Raw genomic sequence first — 24386 nt, 5'->3', positions numbered from 1 at the left:
AGAGCTTGTAGATAACATATAACCACCGGATACAAATTTTCAAGAGTTTTGAGTAGTGGAATAATGATCTGACAAATATATTACATTTATGCCATTTTCTTGAATTTAAACAAAAGCACTTGTGTAAAATACCAAGACTAATTCAGGAAAATTGGGCTTTGAATCTGTGGGCGAGGTATGACACGATAGGAGCTAAGATAACAACCAGGTTAAAGATATCATGACTAAACATGCACATAAATCACTTGGGATCAGATTGAACATAACACGGTTTTGTTTTCAACTTCAGGGGCTTTGGCCACACAACTACGTGATGAAGTGATGCCATGAGGTACATTTGGTTCTTACATGATGACATGTTGACCAGCAACCCTGCACAACAGGTTAACCAAATGGGTCGTTACATCATATATCGCTGTTGTCAAAAGTAAATTTAAAGTGATGGTGAAATTTAATAAGTTTTGACCTTCCAAATCGTAAAATCGCATGCATTTTTCCTCAGAAATAGCAGTAGTTCGTGATGCTCTTTTGCTAAGTATTCTTGTAGTATGTTTTGTCAAGTAACAACAAGAGAAGGACATTTCTTTTGCTAATTGTTATTGTAATATTTGTTTCATGTGGGACTGTGAGTTGGTGTATTCGTTTGAAAACCCATCCAGGGGAGGATGTCAGACAGGTCTCACCCTCCTCTAGGAGGTACTAGTACATATAATGCAACATGACACTTGGGAGACATTACGTTTACTTGGCTTGCTCGTTCTCAGGGGGGTTTCCCTATATTTATAACAATAAGTTGTATGTTGGCTAGGTGCATCATCTTAATGTAGAGCTTGGACGTTCAATAAAGTATTTCCTTCTCAAAAGAAAAAAAATAGAGATTTTTGCCATTAGTTTAAAGCTCTCATATATAGCCTCCAACTATCCAGAGGACCAATCACATAATCAAGGCATATTGAGCTATTGACCTACCAAAGGACCCATAACTTCATGGCAATCCTATCACTCGAGTCCTTATAAGGAACAAGCTAGGCTTCCCCAAACAAAAGATGAATACATGTTCCTCGTTTTATTTCTATGTCATAGAATTATAGAATCATACTCATATGCTATTTGTTGTGCCTCCGCACAATAGGGATTTGAGTCCGATAGCGTGGGCATGGGAGACATCGGGCATTATCCATCGACCCTTAGAACTAAAAAATGCACATGTTTCTCCGGATACCTTCCATAGTATCCCACTGCGCCTGCTCGCCGGATGCTATCCGTCGTGTCCTCCTGTATCAGACGATCCATGTCATGCTCTAGTGCCACATGTCTTATAGAGGAAGCAGTAGCACCGCCTACTGCAGTGACTGCATATACAGTGTGGAAAGAAACGACATGCTACAACGCCTTCCATTCCCAACGTCAAGCGCCACCCTGCCTTGAAAACCAGAAAATGCAGCTCGATGCACCCTCTTGATGAGGAAGACGTACTGTTAAGAGAAGTCTCTAGAGTCCGAACTGAAGTCACTGCAATGTACTACTCCGATGGCATGCAAGGTGCAGATGCGATGCGAGGCTCTTTATTTTTGTTTCAAAAACAAACCTGGTTGGCAACACGACTCACATGCACCCGGCTCCACTCCTACCATTACTTTTTCATCTAAGGGTCCTGAATCTACCGGTGCATTGGGTGCACAGATTGAATCAGTGCACATGATACATACTCAAACACCACTAGCTAAGTTTAGATCACACAACACCGGATCGCATGCCCGATCACACCCAAGAAAAGCAAATTTGCTTAGTTTCTACACGCCCGAATCTAAAAGAACATCAATTTGGCAGTACGTGCAATCTTTTGCCCTGCCGGGCTGGCAACCAGCGATCTGCTCCCTGATCAACGTGCCATCACCGCCGCGTAGACAGCCTCTGCGTCCGCGTCCGCCTCGTCCTCATTGTCCGCCGCTATCAACCGATCTTTCTGCCGCTGCAACATCTGGTAGCGGACGGATTGCACGATCATTCGTGTGTCGGCATCCAAAGAGTCTAGATTCAAGGTCAACATCTTGGTCGCCGCCACCACCACGCCCAACGACGGCCATCCTCTTCTTGAGGTTCTCCTCCTTTATGGCGTTTGCCTTCACGCGGCGAGTTTGCCGCGTAGCCAAGCTGATCTTTTGTGTGAGTGTGATGCTCGGATCCTCCGACACCGCCGGCACCTTCATCTCTGACAAGTTCTCCCCTGGATCCATGCGTCGGTGGCAAGAAGAAGTTGGGGTAAAAGGGTGGGAGTTAGGTGGAGAGCTGGAGGGGGTGAAGAAGAGTGGGGGATTTTGGCATGGAAATAATGTGGGTTGCTACAAAAGCGCGGGCTCCGCCTTCCGTTTAGGTGGGCTAGGGGGTCGCAGTGTGACGTTTAGCGTGTCCGGACTCTCGCAAACCCCCCACCCCCCATGTTTGGTTCCGATTTGCGGGAAATCATGGTCTGAACCATGTCCCGGACCGATACATGACCGCGTTGGATGGTTTCCACGATCCGGGCATATGCGGGCGGTTTGAGGATAGTCTTTGGAGATGCCCTGGCATTAGATGTGAGGAGCAATCAAGCCGCGGATAGAGCCGGGAGAAACGCAAAACGCCGTCCCTAGTTCCTACCATGCATACGCCATCGCCAAGTAAACACAAAACTAAGAGGAAAAAGGAAAACCTAAACTATACGCCATGACTACGTTCGTGGGCTCATGCCCATCGCCCAACCCAACTATCTTTACGGGCTAAACGAAAGTGACTGCGCTAAAAGAAAGAAAATTGTCAATCTACAAAAATGTGGAGACACACTCCGCGTGAAATTACTAGTCTCGCTGCCATCACTCTCTAGGAACTGTTCCGTAACTCCGCCGGCGAGTCCGGTCCGAGGTTGCGGAGCGAGAGCGAGCATCGTAGATGAAGTAGTCGAACACGCAAAAGTAAATGACACAAAGAGATATGAAGGAGACCAGCTTTATTAATCAATGATCATGTGTTACAATGATAGCTCCTCGTTGCTTTATATAGGAGGTAGGGGGGGTCAAGGGATAAGTACCCACTTAACCTAAAGTGGGGGAAACAGGAGGGGCTAGCCCGTGCGATACGCGCGAGGCCGCCGCCACCTCTCGGTTGGCCCGATTTCCCAACACTCCCCCTTGGGTAATTATCCGTATATCCATGCCTCAAAACTCCGAAAAACCCAGTGGGAAAAAATATGGAGAAAGAGCACACAGTATATGTTGTTGTATTGCACGAATTGCCTCGTCAAAAACCTCGTGTGAGAAACATCAGGAAAACTCACTCAAGGGAAAAAGAGTACAATCCACTCAACCATCAAGTTGAGTACTCGATCATCAGGATTCAGATTTTAGCGACGAGTTTGTGAAGTTTCTCCCCCTGAACCTTGCATCTCTCTAAGTCTCATCATACCGATTTCATGCACACACCTCTCTAAGGTTGATGCCGGTAATGATTTAGTGAACATATCAGCAAGATTTTCATATGACTTAGTATGCAAAACTCTCACCTCGTTCAACTGCTGCAGCTCATGTGCATAGAAGAACTTGGGACTAATATGCTTAGTGAGGTTACTCTTCACATGACCCATCTGGACTTGTGCAACACAAGCAACATTATCTTCATAGATAATGGTAGGGGTTTGTACGGTGTTCAGCCCACATGTCTGCTGAATGTGGCCGATCATCCGCCGAAGCGATACACATTCTTTTGAAGTTTCGAATAATGCCATGATTTCCGAGTGGTTCGTGGAAGTCGACACAAGAGTTTGCTTGGACGATTTCTAGGAAAATGCAGTTCCACCACAAAGAAAAACATATCCAGTCTACGATTTGCAATCATGCGGGTCCGATAGGTACCCAGCATCGGCATAGCCTATAATAGATAGGTCTTGATTCCTTTTATAAAACAGGCCAAGATCTTTGGTTCCTTGCAGGTAACAGAAGACGTCCTTGACACCTTTCCAATATCTTTTGGTAGGTTCAGAACTGTACCTTGCAAGTAAACTGACGGCGAACGCAATGTCTGGCCGTGTACAGTTTGCAAGATACATGAGTGCTCCAACTGCACTCAGGTAAGGAACCTCTGGTCCCAGAGTTTCCTCCCCCTCTTCCTTTGGCCTGAACGGGTCCTTGTCTGGCTGTAAAGATCTCCCGACCATCGGGGTCTTAGAAGGATATGCCTTATCAAATCCAAATCTTTCCAACACCTTCTGGGTGTAGGTCGACTGGTGCACTAGAATCCCATCAGGGGAATGTTCAAGTTGCAGACCTAGACAGAACTTGGTTTTACCCAAATCCTTCATCTCGAATTCTGACATCAGGTAGGAACTCGCTTCCTCAATATCCTCAGGTGTACCGATTATGTTTAAATCGTCCACGTACATCGAGATTATATAGAATTCATCTTGGGATCGCCGTACGAAAACACATGGGCAATCTTTATTGCTCGTGTAGCCTTTCTGATGAAGGAAATTGCTTAAGTGATTGTACCACATTCTACCAGACTGTCTGAGTCCGTACAGTGCCTTTTGAAGTTGAACACTGTATAGACCCCTGTTTGCTCTATCATGGTTCGAAACATGGATACCTGTTGGAACCTTCATCTATATGTTTGAATCCAAGTTACCATACAGGTAAGCAGTGACAACATCCATTAGTTTCATTTTCAAGTCCATGTTTACTGCCATCGAGATCAAGTATCTAACGGTAACTCCATCCATGACCGGGGAATAAGTCTCCTCAAAATCGACACCTGGTCGTTGAGTGAACCCTTGAGCGACGAGCCTTACTTTGTATCATACTACCTTATTATTTTCATCTCTCTTTCGAACAAAAACCCACCTATGGCCAACAGGGCGAATGTGGGGAGGAGTTCGACAAACTGGTCCAAACACCTTCCTTTTGTTGAGAGATAATAATTCGGCAGAAACTATCTGCTGCCAATCTTTCCAATCTGACCTTTTCTTGCAATCAACGAGCGTGTTAGGCTCAGGGTCAAGATCTATGATTGAGGCAATTTTCGTAGCAAAGTTAATGTCGACAATCACCGTTGCTCGGTTCAGGGACTCCCCCATATAAATATAATTTATGGCCATTTTGTCATGGAGCGCATCCGCGGCAAACACTTTCTCTATCAAATTTCCCATTATGGGAGCAAGGTCCTTTGGATTTCCCGCGTCGATGTGTGCGCTCACATCTCCGCTGGGTGTTTCCCCTATGGGAAAGTTTAAGTCCGGAATTTTATGCACTGAATTTTCCGTACTTGTGCCAGATCTCGATTGGCTCCCCGTTTCAATTTGGCGTACTTTGGCGATAGGCTGTAATAAATCTCTCTTATCCTTTCTCGTTAGGCGTCCCCTGGTACTTGGGATTTGAGAAGCCGGATTTCTCGTCCTTTTAGGCCTTTGGACGGGAGCGCGTATACCATCATTTTTCTTCGGTATTTCAACCCTTTCCGGTGCATTGCGCGCGTGCACATGCGATTTTGTCACAGTCTTTAAGTCACTAAAGTGGTCAGGCAGTTGATTTGCTAAAGACTGCAAATCTATTATCTTTTGGACTTCTCTCTCGGTCTCAGCAGTGCGCGGGTCATGAACGTGGATCCCCGTGGCTTGCCACGTGATTTCTCGACTTTTAGCATCAAGGGGTTGACTCTCTCCCCCTAAAGTCGGGACAAAATCCTCGTCAAAAATGCAATCAGCAAAACAAGCCGTGTGACAGTCACCTGTCATGGGGTCCAGATACCTGATTATGGACACAGTCTCATAACCAATGTATATCCCCGACTTACGGAGCGGGCCCATCGTCGATCGCTAAGGGGGCGGTATTGGTACATATACCTGGCAGCCGAACCTACGAAGGTGGTAAATTTTCGGTGCCTACCTTTCACTACTAGGAAAATGCTTATAGATAGAAGTTTACCAGTAGTGAGTTTTTTTTACCCCACGCTACTAGTAATTACCAGTAGCGTTGTGTAGAAAACACGCTACTACTAACATATAGCAGCAACGTTTGTTTGTTTGGGTCGCGCTACTGTTACATGGGCCGCAGGGCAGCATCTGTAGCCCACTTAGCTGTAGCGTTTGTTATGAAAGGGCGCTACAGCTGGTGGGCTTAGCAGTAGCGTGGTGCTCCAACCAGCGCTACTACTATAGCTAAAGAAAACCGGCCCGCGAGCACCCCCGCACCCCCCTCGTCTCACACAATCCCCTCCGCCCGACAATGACGCCGGCGCGGTTAGGGTTCGTCCCCGGCCGCCTCACCCCCGTCGACGGTGTCGTGCGCCGCCACCACGCGCGGTCCCCGGCCTCCTCCGATGCTCCAGCCACGTAAGTCCCCCTCTCGATCTCCTCCTCCCTGCGCGCGCCACAGTAGCTCCTCTCGATCTCTCGGTTAGGGTTCGTCGTAGGGGCACCACAGTAACAGCGGTTCAGGCAGGGGAGGAGGCGGCAGGGGCTGCGCTGCGCTGCCGGCCGGCGAGGCGGAGATGAGGAGCAGCAGAGCTTGCAGTTGACGGGGAGTGGTGTGGAGATCAGAGCAGAGCAGAGCAGAGCAGAGCAGGGAGCAGTGGAGTGAGAGTCAGAAACAGAGAGCAATATTTTGCTTGACTTGACCTGCCAAAGTAGTATAGGATTTGGACGCGTCTAGTGCAGGAAGGAGTACCAATATTTTTCTTGACTTGACCTGCCATTGCTTATTAATGTTTTCTTTTTCATCCTTACCATAAACTACTCCTAGCATGGCAGTAATTTATATATTGCATTTGTGTCGGTCGATTTTGTGTGAAGCCATGAGGCCGAGACCGAGTAGTAGTTCATCACATACACTAGTATTGCTTCTATAGGTCGACTTTTCTGATGTCATGTTATGGATATTGCTTCTATAGGAGTGTAAGTGCTCGGTTTGGGTTGTATCAAGTGCTCGGTTCGGTGGTGTTCATGTGAGAGACAAAGCTACAAGCTCATGTTTATTTAGTGTGCTTTGTTGTGAGAAATCATCAAGATTTAGGATTACTGATAAGAAGGGGGTAGTTTATTTAGTGTGCTTTGTTGTGATTAACGAAGATGAGATGAGATCAAAGTATTGTTATGTTTTGCCATATATTTGTTTGTTACATCTCTAGATTATTGAGCTACTAGTATTGTTTAACCTTGTGTTTAGTGCAAATTTCATGCTGATAGCGACGCTTCATCTGAAGAGTTGGGGACATTAGTTTACTAGATTTCTAGCTTTATGATTGTTGGACTGAACTTTATGTTTACTTTTTAGTTGTCATTTTGCTTGCCATGTGAACTCTAGCTATGAAAACTTTATGTTTACTTTTTGTATCGTTAATCCTTTAATCATATTGCTTTAGGGAAATGGCGCCACCACCATCACCACCACCATGTCAACGGTGCAAGTCAAGGTGCGCCAGCAGCCTTGCAACTGGCACGTTGTTTGGCATCTACTTTGAGTCTAGTTTTCTTCATGCGGCGGTAATAAATTATATGAAACTAGTAACTACTATTTTGTTTTTAGTGTTATTGGCATTAATGCATCGTGTATATATCATTTTGCTTTTTGTACATAGATCGTCCCATGCAATGTGAGGTCAGAATTCAACAATCTGACTGGAGACTCTGTGACCTTTGAGGCTCCTGGGGGCCCCTACACTATGGAAATCGAGAAAGGACGAAAGATGACGCGGGTGGGAGGAGATGGATGGGTCCGTTTCATCGACAACATGCGTATCACCGGTGGTGAGTTGATCAACTTCTCCTTCAGAGCTGAAAGACCCAAGCTGGCCATGATTTATATCAACAAAGCAGAAGATTATGAGGATGATGAGGATGATGAGGATGATGAGGATGATGACGACCCACTCGGTGATGCCATCGTAGCTCAAAGAATGAAGTTGAGCAAGGAGGAGGTGTGCAACCTATGGGACATCATTCCGCCACGTGCTGACTTCGTCGGGGTGCCATTCGTGACCCGCCTGACAAGTACCATGGTTGATCGGCATATGATGGTATGTTGCATTTACTATAGTTTTTAGAGTAATTTGATGATATGCTTTATTGTTATACTTAGTGTAGAGTCCGATCATATATATGCTTAGTGAATCTTATATGCTTAGTGAATCGTATATGCTTTATTGTTATACTTAGTGTAGAGTCCGATCATATATATGCTTATTGAATCTTATATGCTTAGTGAATCTTATATGCTTAGCGTAGAGTTCGATGATATATATGCTTCGCGTAGAATGTGTGAGGCTACTTATTAATTGATATGTTTTTCTTATTCAGAAATTGCCAAAGAGCTTATCTGAGAGTTGTGGTATCAAGCCTGATGAAGAAGGCTCTGTTGGAATATGCCTTACCGCAAGGGGCTCCGTCACCACTTGTGCGTACTGCGTGGACACGGATGGTTGCACACACTTCAACTTGGTTGGGTGGAAGAGCTTCCTCGTCGGCAAGAATCTTCATGTTGGACAAGCAATCCTCATTACTATCAGGAACACCCACCGCCCAGGCTTGAGGATGATGGTCGTTATCGACATCATCTAGAACTTCATATGCATGCGTGTGGCTGTTGAACCATATATATGCTAGTATGACTACCTAGTAGACTTATCAACTATGATCTATCCATGCATTGTTGACTACTATATGAGTTTGTGAGATTGTGTGGTTATATTAAATGTGGTACTGTCGTTAATGTTTGTGAGATGGTTCTGTGAACTTAATTTATTTGCACCAGACTTGTCTTGATTTTCATGAATATTGCACCTGACTGCTTTTTTTATTTTTTATTTCTATTTGCCTGGTAGTAGCGTGGGGAGGAAATAGGGCGCTACTACTACGTGATGATAGTAGTAGCGCTGGTGGAGGAAGCAGCGCTTGTTCAGAAATGCGCTACTGGTAAATAATAGCTGTAGCGCCCTAGCAGTAGCACGGGTGCCCGTGCTACTGGTATGTAAAAAACTAGCGCCACTAGTAAGCTTTTCTCTAGTAGTGCTTACACAAGTTGAACAGGAGAGTGGATGTTGTAGGCCGATGGTCGAAAGTTGATGAGATTAGCCGCGTGTAACACCGCGTGGCCCCAACATGTAGTTAGTAAATTACAACCCTGAAGGAGCGGTCGGGCAATGAATTTAATTCTTTTAATCAATGCCTCGGCAAGTCCATTTTGTGTATGAACATGTGGTACCGAGTGCTCAAATTTGATTCCCATTGCCATGTAATAATCATCGAACGCCTTTGAAGTAAATTCTCCGGCGTTGTCCATTCGAATAGACTTTATACGATAATCAGGGAAATTATTCCTCATTTATATGATCTGAGAGATCAACTTTGCAAAGGCATGGTTCCGTGTTGACAGCAGGCAAACATTGGACCATTTAGAGGAAGCGTCAATGAGCACCATGAAGTACCGAAACGGCCCCGTGAGGGGCTGAATTGGACCGCATATGTCCCCTTGGACATATTCCAAGAACGTGGGGATTTCATCCCTCACCTTGAGGGGCGATGGCCTAATGACTAACTTCCCCTTAGCGCATGAGGAGCACACGAAATCATCGGGATTCGGGAAGTTCTTCACGTTAACATTATGGCCATGCGAGTTGTTAATTATATTTCTCATCATCCTAAGTCCAGGGTGGCGTCGGTGTCAAAACCGGCGGATCTCGGGTAGGGGGTCCCGAACTGTGCGTCTAGGCGGATGGTAACAGGAGACAAGGAATATGATGTTTTTACCCAGGTTCGGGCCCTCTCGGTGGAGGTAAAACCCTACTCCTGCTTGATTAATATTGATGGTATGGGTATTACAAGAGTTGATCTACCACGAGATCAGAGAGGCTAAACCCTAGAAGCTAGCCTATGGTATGATTGTTGTTCGTCCTATGGACTAAACCTCTCCGGTTTATATAGACATCGGAGAGGGCTAGGGTTACACAGAGTCGGTTACAATGGGAGGAGATCTTCATATCGTATCACCAAGCTTGCCTTCCACGCCAAAGAAAGTCCCTATCCGGACACGGGACGGAGTCTTCAATCTTGTATCTTCATAGTCCGGGAGTCCGGCCAAAGGTCATAGTCCGGCCATCCGGACACCCCCTAATCCAGGACTCCCTCAGTAGCCCCTGAACCAGGCTTCAGTGACGACGAGTCCGCCGCGCAAGTTGTCTTCGGCATTGCAAGGCGGGTTCCTCCTCCGAATACTTCATAGAAGATGTTGAACACTAGGATAGTGTCCGGCTCTGCAAAATAAGTTCCACATGCCACCATAGAGAGAATAACATTTGCACCAATCTAATCTGCTGACGTATTTCGCAGCGTGACCTCACGCCACGGCCAGGCTTTTATTCATTTTACCCTTCCACCTTAGCGCGTTTAGCGAGGCGGTTTCTTTGGCACGTCTTGTCAAAGCAGAGATTGTGTCCCCTTATTCCGGGATTCTCATCAATACGGGCGTGGGTAACCCAACCGCGCCATTAACCGCGGCGCTTGGGAGATAAGAGAATTTTATTAGGCCGGTGGGGGCTCGTAGTTTTGTCCGCCCATATCAGGGGATAAGGATCTACCCTTTTTATTTACGCCTTCTTCCTCCTTTGCTTATCCGTCCTTGCGCACTCGAGCTCCAACGCCCAAGCCCGCATTTCCCACCTCATCCTACTCCAATCATGTCCGGAGCGGGAGGTAGATGGATGGCCTCCTCCATCACGGAGGGGCAAATCAAAAAGTTGAGGACGGCCGGATACTTGTCTGACGACATCGCGCACCGCCTTCCAGATGCGGGGCAACTCATCCCCACCCCCAGGCCCCCGCATCCACTATCGAAGATCACGGATTCAGCTCGCGGCGTCGGGCCAACGAGGTAAGTTATTCTACCCTTTACGGGACTCTTTTATTTCATGGTCTGACTCTATGCGGGATCTAAACTCCCCTACCTTTGACAGGACTGGCTGAAGAAGTCCGGACAGGTTAGTTGTCCGGCTCCCCTACCAGAAGATCCAATGGACGCCCGGTTGACGGGGCTGCTAGTTCCGGCACCTCACGTGGTGCCGGAGAAGAAGGCCAAGAAGAAGGCCACGGGGACTCGAAAGAGTTCCCGGCGCTTGGTGGTATCGGATTCATCGCCTGACAACCCCGACGCGCCCTCCGCCTCGGAAGACGAGGAGGAGGAAGAAGAAGAAGCCACTCCCTCTCCAACCGGGGGAGGAAAGAAAAGGAAGGCCGCCCCAACTGGGAGGTCGGAGGGTCCAAGAAGGGGAAGACCCATCTGCCGGACTACGCCTCCGATGCCAAAGACGGCGGGGAGGAATGGCCATCCAGGGTCAAGCCCCTGGCAAAATCGTAAGTGTCCGGTTACCCGAATGACTCATGGCGCTCCTTTATTATTTGGTAATGTCTAACGCCGAATTTTAATCACGCGGTCCGCCCAGAGCTCAGCTCGGCGATTCGTCAAGCGGCTCCCTGAATTCGTCGGACGTGAATAGTGCTTCACTTCCGACGGCCTCCTCCCCTCTCCCTGCGGATAACGTCGAGGTGGGGTCCCGAAGGGGACCGAACCAGGAGGAGGTGGTCCTGGAGGCGCCTCAAGGCGACCTCCCGGATTCCAGGCCCAAAGGGGGTAAAGCCCCAGAGGGGTCTAAGTCCGGCCCCGGGCCGGACAATGCTCCGGAACCACCAACGGTTCCAGAGTCCGACAGGCGGCACCTTCATAAGAAGGGCAAGCCTACGCCGCCGGCGACCTCCGTCCATCCGGAGGCGCCGGACAATTTGCTGGAGGCGCTTAATGGTGCCTCCATCGACGAGGAACACCGCACTGTTATGAGTGTGGTGATTCAAAAGGTTCAATCCGCCAAGAGCGGGCTGACAGAAGCATGTACAAGTCTGTTAACAGGCTTTAAGGTATGTGTTCAAAACATATAAAAATGTTACCGCATAGACAGTAGCCCCTGATGCTCGGTTCGGCATTCGGAAAGAAAAGCCGACCTGAGGATCTCAAAAGATATACGCAGGAGTCTAATAAAAATATGTTGATATGGGAATGCAGGCTGCGCTGCTGACCTCTGCCGCATTGACTGCGGAGGTTAATGCATTGAAGGGAAGCCTCGAGTGGTCCGAGAACAAGCTCGGCCGTGCCAAGAAGCAGCTCGAGGACAAGGAGGGTATGTAATACCGCATGTAAATGTATATAGAAATACTTGGTTGCAAATAATGACAGGACCAACTTGAATGTTGCAGGGGCCACGACTGAGGTGGCGACCCTGAAGGAGGCGGTCTCCAAGGCCGAAAACAGTGCGGCCCTGGAGCACGCCGAGCGAGAGAAGCAGGAGGCGCGGGTGGCGGAGGTGCGGCAAGAGCTCCAGGTTCTTGTGGAAAAACACGAGAGTTTGGAGCGTGACTCGAAGACTCGAGAGTCCGAGCTCGCCTTGGCTCTTGAGAGTGCCAAAAACGCTAAGGCCGAAGCCTAGAAAGCCCTCCAGGATATCGAGGCGATGAAGAAAATAGCGGCGGGTAAGGCATTCTTTATGCAAAGCAAGAATATAAAAGTTAATTATCTGCTACTTACCCGAATCTGGAGCTCTCCAGGAGCGTTCGTCGATCTGCCCCGTAGTGTGTCTGATGCCGCCGCATACTACCGAGCCGAAGAGGGGAGCTCGACGGAAAAAGTGTTCTGGTCTCAGTATGCTGAGGCCGAACATCCGGTGCCCCTGAGCGACCAGCTGAAGCAGCTGAACGAGCTCCACAAGGTGGCCGAACAGGCCATGAAGGGCCTCATAGCTCGGTTGTGGCCTGGAGAAGCCATGCCTGGGAGCTACTTCGGTCTGGTGCGGCGGCTGGTGGACGCGTGTCCGTGGATTGAGGTCGTCAAGCGCTCCGTCTGTATCGAAGGTGCCCGTCGGGCCCTTGCCCGTGCTAAAGTGCACTGGGGCAAGCTAGACGCTGAGAAGCTTTTGACGGACGCGCCGCCGCCGGGCAAGGAGTATCGCACGCCCGAGATGTATTATAAGGGCATCCTGAAGGGTGCCCGCCGTATAGCGGATGAATGCTCCAAAGATGTAATTTTTGAGTAGGCTCGCATCTGTTATCCTGTACGCTGGAAACTTTGTTCATATGCGTTTAAGCAATGCTTGTTAATTTAAAATATTACCTTCTGTGCGGCCGTTTATCAAATCTGAGAGATGCAAGTCGTCGGCTTCGACCCCCATGCCACGAGTGCTGGGGTGTTCGGGATAAACCTGAGCGCTCTTGTTCCCATTCTTGGGTCCATCTAGGGAGGCGCTCAGCACAACGAACCAGGCCGTTGGACTTATAATGCTTTATCACTCTCACTTAGCCATAGAATTCTATAATTTTAAATTTTGACGAAGCCCCTAGTATTTGGAAGACCGAGTTCGGGGCACTATCCACGCCTAGGCCGGATAAGTCCGGTTCCTCGCTCTAAGCGGCATAAGTCTTTAAGGACTCGAAAAACCTCGCGAACAGCGACCGGTCTCTCGCACTATCATGACAGTCAGTTTTAGCTTTCTCTACTGAGGTGTTAACCCAGCTCAACTGGGGCACAATCGCAGTAGCTCTCCCAGCGCTACCTTAGCCAACATTGCGGAACGTAAGGTACCAAAACATGGGAGCCGGGCAAACCCAACTATTGACCAAAGACATGATTCGGAGCCGATGCATATAGTGCTATAAGTTCGGGGTGCCGCACTCATGAGAGTGTTCGGTCTTCTCACACCATGTTATGGGGTGCTTAAGCCCCTGGTGTATTGGCCGTACCAAAGTGTACGGTTGCATAATGTCATGACTGAACATATGTATATATATATAAAAAAGGAATACAATAATAGATAGAAGCTATGTATTGTTTATTATTAAGGGGCTGCTATGAAAGCAGAACGATACAAATAGTGCGATAAGCAAGAGATGGGATTATTTGACATGTCCCCCTCCAGGGGCAAGCTGCGGGTTTTGTAAGTAAAAACAGGTATTTAACTCGTTATAGAGGCCACCTGGACATTCGACGCGGCTTGTCTTCACCCCGGCTGTTGCATCATGTGTTCGGCGATTGTATTGCCGGACAGGCCTTCTGAGTAGTTGGGTCCTGAAAGTATATATAAAAAGAGGAAAACGGCCGAATAGGGAGCCCATAAGTGCGGTTGAGCCGCATTCTGGGCGTGCCGTAGTTGTGCCCCTCCCCTTATGCCCGTGGTATTTTCAAAGCGTAATTATGTACGCGTGGTACCGATAGCACCATCTGACGAGGGCTGGGGTTGGGGCCGCACTGCTATGCTTGCTCGGATCGTGCCGGCCGGATTTGTTATAGGTTACTTCGGGCTCGCTTGACGTTGTCCGGACGTTTAATACCCGGATTGGAGAGCTGCCTTGAGAGGCTGCTCTGTACTTCCGCCGCCAGGGCCGCTGTGTGCTCCTCCGTTCGGAGAGAGCGTTCGGTGTTTCCATTTACCGTGATGACTCCGCGAGGGCCTGGCATCTTGAGCTTGAGATATGCGTAGTGCGGCACCGCATTGAACTTTGCAAATGTGGTTCGTCCGAGCAGGGCGTGATAGCCACTGCGGAATGGGACTATGTCAAAGATTAACTCTTCGCTTCGGAAATTATCCGGGGATCCGAAGACCACTTCGAGTGTAACTGAGCCTGTACAGCTGGCTTCTACACCCGGTATGAGACCTTTAAAGGTTATCTTTGTCGGTTTGATCCTTGAGGGATCTATACCCATTTTTTGCATTGTATCCTGATAAAGCAGGTTCAGGCTGCTGCCGCCGTCCATGAGGACTCTGGTAAGGTGAAATCCGTCAAAGATTGGGTCTAGGACCAATGCGGCGAATCCGCCGTGACGGATGCTAGTGGGGTGGTCCCTTCGATCAAATGTGATCGGGCAGGAGGACCATGGGTTGAACTTTGGGGCGACTGGCTCCAACGCATAGACGTCCTTGAGAGCACGCTTCCGCTCCCTCTTGGGGATGTGGGTTGCGTATATCATGTTCACCGTCCACACTTGCGGGGGGAATCCCTTCTGTCCTCTGTTGTTCGGCGGCCGGGGCTTCTCCTCGTCATCGCTACGCAGCCCCTTGTCTCTGGTTTCGGCACTTAACTTGCCTGCCTGCTTGAACACCCAACAATCCCTATTGGTGTGGTTGGCTGGTTGTTCGGGGGTGTCGTGTATCTGGCACGAGCAGTCGAGTATCCGTCTAAGTTGGATGGGCCCGGAGGGTTTCTTTTGAATGGCTTCTTCCGCTGACCGGGTTTAGAGCCTCTGAATCCGGCGTTTACTGCCGTATCCTCAGTATTGTCGCCGTTAATGCGGCGCTTATGCTTGTTGCGATGTGACCTGCCATTGTTGTCCTTGGTATCCGAATTACCAGGGCTCTTGGTTATGTTATTGCTACGAGCTAGCCAGCTGTCTTCGCCCGCGCAGAAGCGGGTCATGAGAGTCGTGCGGGCTGCCATAGATTTCGGCTTTTCCTGTCCTAGGTGCCGGGCAAGCCATTCGTCTCGGATGTTGTGCCTGAAGGCAGCAAGGGCCTCGGCGTCCAGACAGTCGACTATTTGATTTTTCTTGGTTAGGAACCGTGTCCAGAATTGTCTGGACGATTCTTCTCGCTGCTGTATTATGTGGCTTAGGTCATCGGCGTCTGGTGGTCGCACATAAGTGCCCTGGAAGTTGTCCAGGAATGCGGATTCCAGGTCCTCCCAGCAACTTATTGACTCTGCTGGCAGGCTGTTAAGCCAATGTCGAGCTGGTCCTTTAAGCTTGAGCGAGAGGTATTTGATGGCGTGTAGATCATCACCGTGGGCCATGTGGATATGGAGGATATAATCCTCGATCCATACCGCGGGATCAGTTGTGCCGTCGTATGATTCGATGTTCACGGGTTTAAAACCCGCGGGGATTTGATGATCCATTACTTCGTCTGTGAAGCATAGTGGGTGTGCAGCGCCCCTGTATTGGGCTATATCACGACGCAGCTCGGATGAGCTTGGTCTGTTGTATTCGGCCTAGCCGTACTTATCATATCCGGCGTGACGGCTGGCGTCACGTGAAGCGGGGCGCCCATGCGATCCGTAGATCGATCTTGCTTGCCTTGCCTTGTTCTCCAATATGTCTCACAGGTCTATTGCGTCTCCCCGTACTCTGGTATGTTTTGAGCAGTGCCGGGGTGCGGCTTGGGTCGAGGGCCTGAAGGCCTCTCTGTCGCGGCCACGGGGTGGCCGATCGGGCGCATCGTACGCTGGTGATGTAGGTTTAGTTGCTTCCTCCTCAAGTTGGGGTAGCAGCCTGCGCTTTGGGTAGCTCTTGGAGGGGCGCTCCAGTTTATACTCTTCGGCCGCTAGGACTTCGGTCCATCTGTCGGCTAGCAAGTCTTGGTCAGCTCTAAGCTGCTTTTGTTTTTTCTTGAGGATGCGTGTCATGGCCATAAGCCTGCGTTTGAAATGCTCTTGTTCGACGGGATCCTCTGGCATGACGAATTCATCGTCGTCGAGGCTTGCCTCGTCTTTGGAGGGAGGCATATAGTTGTCATCCTCAAACTCTCTGTCGGCCGCTCTCTCATGAGGGCTGGCTCCTTCGTCCTCCTGCACTGAATCCTGCTGGAGGGGGTTATCTTCGGCACTGTCCGGCGTATTGTTATCTCCGGTGCCTGATTCGCCGTTCTTGCTTTGGCGGGATTTAGAGCGGCGCCGCTAACGTCGGCGCTTGGGTTGCTTCTTGGAGGGGTCATCCTCCGTTTTTTCCTCGCCATCCCCTGCTTTGGGGGTGTCCACCATGTATATGTCATATGACGAGGTGGCTTTCTAGTTCCCTATAGGTGCTGGTTCTTGGTCGTCTCCTTCGTCGGCGTCCATACCGTTGATGTCTTCGGAGTCAAAGTCGAGCATGTCGGTTAAATCGTCGACAGTGGCTATGAAGTGGGTGGTGGGTGGGCCTCGAATTTCTTTGTCGTCTGTATCCCAACCCTGCTGACCATAGTCCGGCCAGGGCTCTCCTGACAAAGAGAGAGATTTTAGTGAATTCAGGATATCGCCAAAGGGCGAGTGCTAAAAGACGTCCACGGCGGTGAACTCCATGATCGGAGCCCAATTGGGTTCGATCGGAAGGGGTGCGGAAGATTCGGAGTCCGGAACAGAGTCCGGCACCTTGGAGTCACGGGCCTTGCAAAGGACTAGGCTGGTATTCGGCTCTATCGCCGTAGAGATTGCAGCTCCTAGGGCGGCGTCCAACCGTCCGTCCCTGGTTAGCGTAGTCGGCTCCGGACTAATGGTCGGAGCGGACTCCTGAGCGGCACTCTGGGCACTGTCCAGCAGCAGAGCTAGATCATGCCCATCGAGACAGTGCGGCGCGCTCGGCCGTGGCTCGAATCCGTCGAAGATCAAGTCCCCACGAATGTCGGCCGTGTAGTTTAAGCTTCCAAACCTGACCTGATGGCCAGGGGCGTAGCTTTCGATCTGCTCCAGATGGCCAAGCAAATTGGCCCGCAGTGCGAAGCCGCCGAATACGAAGATCTGTCCGGGGAGAAAAGTCTCACCCTGGACCGCGTCGTGGTTGATGATCGAAGAAGCCATCGGGCCTAAAGGCGATGACACAGAGGAACTCTCAATGAAAGCACCAATGCCGGTGTCAAAACCAGCGGATCTCGGGTAGGGGGTCCCGAACTGTGCGTCTAGGCGGATGGTAACAGGAGACAAGAGACACGATGTTTTTACCCAGGTTCGGGCCCTCTCGGTGGAGGTAAAACCCTACTCCTGCTTGATTAATATTGATGGTGTGGGTATTACAAGAGTTGATCTACCACGAGATCAGAGAGGCTAAACCCTAGAAGCTAGCCTATGGTATGATTGTTGTTCGTCCTACGGACTAAACCTCTCCGGTTTATATAGACACCGGAGAGGGCTAGGGTTACACAGAGTCGGTTACAATGGGAGGAGATCTTCATATCGTATCGCCAATCTTGCCTTCCATGCCAAGGAAAGTCCCTATCCGGACACAGGATGGAGTCTTCAATCTTGTATCTTCATAGTCCGGGAGTCCGGCCAAAGGTCATAGTCCGGCCATCCGGACACCCCCTAATCCAGGACTCCCTCAGGTGGCCTAACCTAGTGTGCCAGAGGCAGAAGAGTTCAGAGCTTCTAAAGACGGTCTTGAGGGTAGTGTACACGGGCGGTGATACTATCTTAGTGTAGTATAACCCTCTGTCAAACGAAGGAAGCCTTTCGATAACATGTTTACCACCTGCATCCCGCTTTGTGATGAGTAGGAACTCCTTGCCGTTTTCATCATCGGTCTCAACATGGAAACCATTAGTGCGGATGTCTCTAAATCTCAAAAGAGTACGAGTCGACTCCGGGTACAACAACGCATCATTAATGATCAAAGTTGTTCCCATAGGGAGTATAATAGTGGCTCGTCCGGAGCCAACTATGTGAGAACCGCAGCCGGCGATTGTCATAATACTTCCCAGAGATTTTTTAATGGACTCAAAGTACTTAGTTTCTCGTAAAATGGTATGAGTGGTGGTGCTATTGGCAAGGCACGTTTCCTCCATTCAGGCGTTGCATGCGTTCTAAAATATGACATCTAATTAATGTAATGAGGAAGAAAATACATTAAAAATAAATGCACACATCTCAGAACATAACCTGCTATCATGTATAAATAATGGAATAAATGAATGAAATAAATGTCATCCAATCGCCAAAGTAAAGAATAAGTTTATGCTCTCATAGAGCTTACAACCAAATCAAATTTATTGTATCAAATCAAATTTATTGTATCAAATCACGAAATCATGATAACCAAAGAGGTATGCTAAGTGGACTCGGTAAAGAAACCAATCACTTCAGCCGCAATCTCCATACTAGTGAGCTAATCCTCCTTAGAAATCATCTTGGAAGCAGCATCAATGTCTAGTGGCGGCACCGCTGAGGCGACCATGTGGTCAACCTCCATGGCGACGTGAGCGTCGATAGAGACCGCCAAAGCTGCCGCGATGGGCACCACGGGGGTCGCCTCTATGGGCGCGGCAGGGGGCGTAGAGATCATCACGGGTGCCGCCATGGGGCGCCGGTGGTGCTCCCTCCTGAACCAAGGCGAGGTGCGTCTCACGCGCCTTCCGAGCCTTGTCTGCTTCAACGACCTCCGGTGGTGCGCGACACTGGCGGGAGAAATGCTCCACCGAGCCACAACGGAAGCAGTCCTGAGGCCTCTGCCCTCCCTTGCTCGGCTTGTGCTGCTTAGCCGGGGCGGGGGGTGAGGGCCCTTCTTCTTGCCCTTGCGGCTCCTCTTCTTCTGTTGAGGCTTGCGGACTTTGAGAGCGTTCACCTCCTAGCGAGAACTCCCCCCCCCCCCAACAAGTGGTTGCGTGACAAAGTTCTTTTTGAGAACCTTGTCCTGCGCCTCCGCCACCTGGAGGACGTCAATCAACTCTGAATACCTTGTGTAGTTCCCCTGGCGGTAGTTCCGTGCGGACTGGACCACGTCGGGTTGGAAAGTGGATAGGGTTTTCTCAATCTTCCAGGTGTCGGCAATCTCAGTACCACACAACCGAAGAGTCATACAAATCCGATGCAAAGCTGAATTGTACTCCCCAACCGTCTTGAAGTCCGCAAACCTCAGACGGATCCACTCTGCCTCCGCACGTGGCTTCACAGTGTACTTTAGCCGCTCAAACCGCTGCTTAAGAGCGGTCCAAAGGCCAGAAGCATTGCGCTCAGCCATATACTCATCTTTTAGAGTAGGTGACAGGTGATGACGGAGAAAGTGCAGAGCCTGCGCATTCTCAGTTTTGAACTTGGGATCGGTGGGGGGCAGCTGGGCCCCCTTACCGATCGCCCTCAGGACTCAGGAGGGTTTTGCCCTCGAGAAAGATCTCGCAGTTCGAGGACCATGACAGGTAATTCAGCCCTGTCTAGGCCAACTCAGGAAACTCCTTGTTGACAATTCCGGCCATGTGTGATTTATGCAAAAATCATGAGATTATAGCAGGTAATCTTTTGCACAAAGCGATGTTGATAAACTTATTCAATAAAAATGATGTTCCATTATTTAAAACATGTTCTTATATGACTTACTTAATGATTAAGAGTGCAAAACAATTAATCTACAGTAGTAAAATCATACAATAAAACATGTTTACAAAATATAGCATGTTAAGCGCATTTCGTACGTGAAAAATAGCCCAAAAAGTGAATTCCCGAGGCATTTTAAAGCCCAAATACGCGTTTTTAGAGAAAACAGACAATTCTAGGGGCTTCTACGTGAAATAGTACTGCAGGAATAAAAACTCACGTAAAAACTGGAAACTACAGGGGCTAAACCGCAATTTTCCTTGCTGCAGCCGACGCCACTTTTTTTATTGCAGGGTCTCCACGGCCGCGGCCCATCAGGGCCCAGCAGCCAGCAGGCCGGCCCAGGCGCTGCACGGCCTTTCCCGCAGCGACGCTAGGGGAAACCCTAGCGCTCGCATCGTGGGTGCGGCGGCGGCCAGGGGCTGGCTAGCTCGCATGGCCATGGCTGGCGCCACCCGACGGCGGCCAAGGCACGCGGCGCGGCCACGGCGCGGCGCGGCCAGCGCGACTACGACGACTTCGGCGGCTACAGCGCGCGGCCACTGCGGCTACGGCCACAGCGTGCGGCCACGGCGCGTAGGCAGCGGCGACCTGCAGTGGGCACGCGGCGGCGCGAGCGTGCAGTGGGCACGCGCCAGCGGCTGCGGGTGGCGGCCAGCGGGGTGGGCTGCGCGCGAGCATGCGCCAGCAGGGCGCAATGGCGATGAGCCGGCCAGCGGGACGGCGACGGCGGCGGCGGCGTCAGCAGGACGCGGCGCTTCACGCGCGACCAGCGTGGTCGCGGACAGCACGGCGTCATCTGGACCCCGGCCTCGGGATGCGGATCTTCCGTCGCGTTCATCCGGAACTCCGACGGCGCATGGCACGTCTGGTGCTTTTGCGGCGGTACCGCGACCATCTGGATCGCGATCTGTACCGACTCCCTATAGTGCAGTCAACAAGTTCCTCTTAGTCTAAGAACATCTACATTGGTCGGCGACATGTTCGTCCGCTCAGTTCTTGGGAGGAAAATCCACACCATAGGTAGATTAAATCCGAAAAATAACCTAATCGCAAAAACGGAATTGCAGTAACGAGAGGAATCCATTTTTTGCAAAAGTGAAGATCGGATCTTATACCTCCGCGGGATCGACGAAAGCCTGCATGATGCAGGCGTGACGCAGGCTTGACGGAGAGTTGATGGAGCGGAGCGTGCTGATAACGTGTTCTGCAACTCCGCCGGCGAGTTCGGTCCGAGGTTGCGGAGCGAGAGCGGGCGTTGTAGACGAAGTAGTCGAAGACGCGAAAGTAAATGACACAGAGAGATATGAAGGAGACCAGCTTTATTAATCAATGATCAGATATTACAATAATAGCTTCTCGTTGCTTTATATAGAAGGTAGAGTCAAAGGATAAGTACCCACTTAAAACGGAAGGGCTAGCCCCGTGCGATACGCACGAGGCCGCCGCCACCTCTCGGTTGGCCCGGTTTCCCAACAGGAACTTTGAACTGCGTAGCTTTGTTGGAGCCATCAAGCTGGTCGTGGCCTACGTGCCCTGCTGGAAGGAGGACCTAGTGGCCGGGTCAGGAATTGAAATGATGACGTCGTTTATATATTTTTGCACGTGGTTTTCGTGCGGTATCGGTTCTTGCAGCATGCATGCAGCTAGTTCTACGGTGGTACTAATAGAAAACCGTAACAGTCTGCAATCTTTCACTAGCGAAGCATGGGACGAAGCTAGAAAAAAAATCCCTATAACGTCAGCTCTATACACAATGGGGTCATCTTGACAAAAGTAAAACTTCTAGTGCTTAAAGCTAAATTAGTGAAGGATTTTAGAAAAAAAAATCAATGGTGTCAGCTGACACAAATGCTATAGAGGTGAAGAGTATGTTTTTCTTTGTGGATATAAACCGATCTTGTGCAGCTGGAGCATATATGTGGAAGTATTCACGAGCGTATTATAACATTGTTGATTGATCTGCCCTCGCAAAAAAAAAACTGATGGTTGATCTGCCAGAAAACAATTCAGTAGGTACGTACGCACTCACATTGGACTTGAAAGTTGGTGCAAAAACCATTACTAGTTAGATTATCTAGAGAGCTTTTAGATTAATGGTCAGCTGATGCTGAGCTAACTACCCTGCAAATAAAAGATTATGAGTATAGCTGAGACGTGAGAGCGAGAACACAAGCATATACTCAACTTATGATTAACAAACAAGCCAAGCCGTTGACCGGGGAAGAAAACAAGCGCGCACGTAGGCGAAACTCCCGGCGGCCCATAGTCCTACACCAACGGCCGCCGGTCCAGCTCCAGCACATGCGGCCACCCATGCATGCCCGAATATTTTCCCTGCCCGAATTACACTCCCGTGTAATACCGCCCTACATTTTCCTTTGGCAAATACGTACTCCCTCCGTCCGAAAATATTTGTCATCAAAATGAATAAAAGCTATGTATCTAGATGTATTTTAGTTCTAGATACATCTTTTTTTTGTTCATTTTGATGACAAGTATTTTATTTTCGGACGGAGGGAGTATTTGGTAATTACTCGTGTTTTCTATCTCTAGAACAGATTGAGTGTGATATAATGTTTCTACAGGCACGTGCACCAAGGTGAAGAATTGTTCAGATCAAAAAAGTTACCGAGTCGAGGAGTACCTTTTACCACACGCAGAAGAATTGATCAGATCATGAGTCTAAGCCGTACGGTGTAAGCTTCCAGGCAGCTGGCTGTCACCTTCAACGACGCGTATGCACTGCATACATACGGCTACGTCGGGCCAATGGAGCACCGCTTTGACTTGGCGGCTAATTTTCCCGGTCTAGTGGTTATCGCCAATCAAACGCGGCTGGGTTAATTTACACGCTGAACTGTTCGGGACAGCACACGCATTCCTACCCATCTCCGCCCGGCCACGATCGACCTATATATAAGCACCCCAAGCTTCCTCATTCCCGGTACAAAACAACAGCTAGCTGGCCATCGAGATCACCAACGCACGTACAGAGACCTCATCACGTCTTTCCAGTTCACAGGCCGTTGTCAAGAATGAAGGTGAAGCCCGGCACGGAGCCGGCCACCGGCGTCCCCGTCGGCGGCGCACCCGGCGCCCCTACCGCCTGGTCCTCCACCGGCGTCCCCGTCGGCGGCGCACCCGGCGCCCCCACCGCCTGGTCCTCCGGCCTCTTCGACTGCTTCGACGACTGCGGCCTCTGTACGCCCGCGCACACCATCTTCCTCCACGATACATGTCTTGATCGCCATGAAACATACTCATATCTGAATCTAATACATGTACTATATGATTTGGATGCAGGTTGCTTGACTTGCTGCTGCCCGTGCATCACGTTCGGCAAGGTAGCGGAGATCGTGGACCGGGGTGCTACGTCGTGCGGGACGAGCGGCGCGCTCTACGTGCTGCTGGCGTCGCTCACGGGGTGCCACTGGATCTACTCCTGCACCTACCGCTCCAAGATGCGCGCCCAGTACGCGCTCCCGGACGCGCCCTGCTGCGACTGCTGCGTGCACTACTGCTGCGAGCCCTGCGCGCTCGTCCAGGAGTACAAGGAGCTCAAGGCCCGCGGCTACGACCCCGAGATCGGCTGGCACCTCAACGTCGAGCGCCGCAACGGCGGCGCCGGGGCCGGCGGCGTCAACCCGCCCGGCATGCAGGAGATGGGCCGCTGATCGAACCCGGCTGCTCAATGCCTTGCTCTACGTCTACGTGTGAAGGGAGTATCCATCGAACAAGTGTTCCTTCGTGCTTGGTTTCAGTTCATAATGTGATGTCAGGACCAGAAACGTGTGTATTTTTTTTCTTTGCGATGGCAGAACGTGTGTATGTTAATGTCGCTCTGCATTTCATCATTGTATTTCTATGGCTGGCCACCGGCCCGGCCGGCCTCCGGTTTTGAATAAAAATTCGTGTTTGCTATTGCTTATACTACTACAACTGAATAATAATAAGAATTTCAACCGATTCTATAGAGAAGACGAATGCGCAACCCCGTGCTCATGGGGACCGTGGTGTCTCATCGCTAGAGGAGAGTAAGAGCATCTCCACCCGCGTCCCTAAGAGGCCCTTCCCGTCATTTTTTTCGCGCCGGCGCTGAAGAAACGCCCCAATCGCGCCCCCAGGACGCCGAATTCTGCCGGCTCGGCCTGTTTTTGCGCCTATCGCAGGCCGAACCTGGCGCACTGGGGGGCGCTCAGGGGCTTCGGCGCAAGGGAAAAGCGCTCCTGGGGCCACATTGTCAGGCGAAAAGTCAAGACACCCGCCCAGATTCGCCTCC

The 24386-nt window shown here is 50.1% G+C and overlaps 1 protein-coding gene across 1 annotated transcript; it reads left to right on the top strand.

The window, feature by feature from the left end:
* Positions 1–23084: 23084 nt before the first annotated feature.
* On the top strand, positions 23085–24014 carry LOC119306661 (cell number regulator 10-like). The gene is made up of 2 exons (XM_037582829.1): positions 23085–23308; positions 23411–24014. The coding sequence occupies exons 1-2, from the start codon at positions 23143–23145 to the stop codon at positions 23779–23781; spliced, it is 537 nt and encodes a 178-aa protein (XP_037438726.1). The 5' UTR covers positions 23085–23142; the 3' UTR covers positions 23782–24014.
* Positions 24015–24386: the final 372 nt, after the last annotated feature.

This window comes from Triticum dicoccoides, chromosome 5B (genome assembly GCF_002162155.2).
Source record: "Triticum dicoccoides isolate Atlit2015 ecotype Zavitan chromosome 5B, WEW_v2.0, whole genome shotgun sequence".
NCBI lineage: Eukaryota > Viridiplantae > Streptophyta > Magnoliopsida > Poales > Poaceae > Triticum > Triticum dicoccoides.
Note: the sequence above shows the minus strand (reverse complement) of the source record. Positions and strands in the feature narration are given on the sequence as shown.

Bases quoted from the DNA above. Each gene is read 5' to 3' on its own strand.
- LOC119306661 (XM_037582829.1), top strand. From the start codon at position 23,143: ATGAAGGTGAAGCCCGGCACGGAGCCGGCCACCGGCGTCCCCGTCGGC. The intron at 23,309-23,410 runs GTACGCCCGCGC...ATTTGGATGCAG, and splicing joins CTTCGACGACTGCGGCCTCT to GTTGCTTGACTTGCTGCTGC.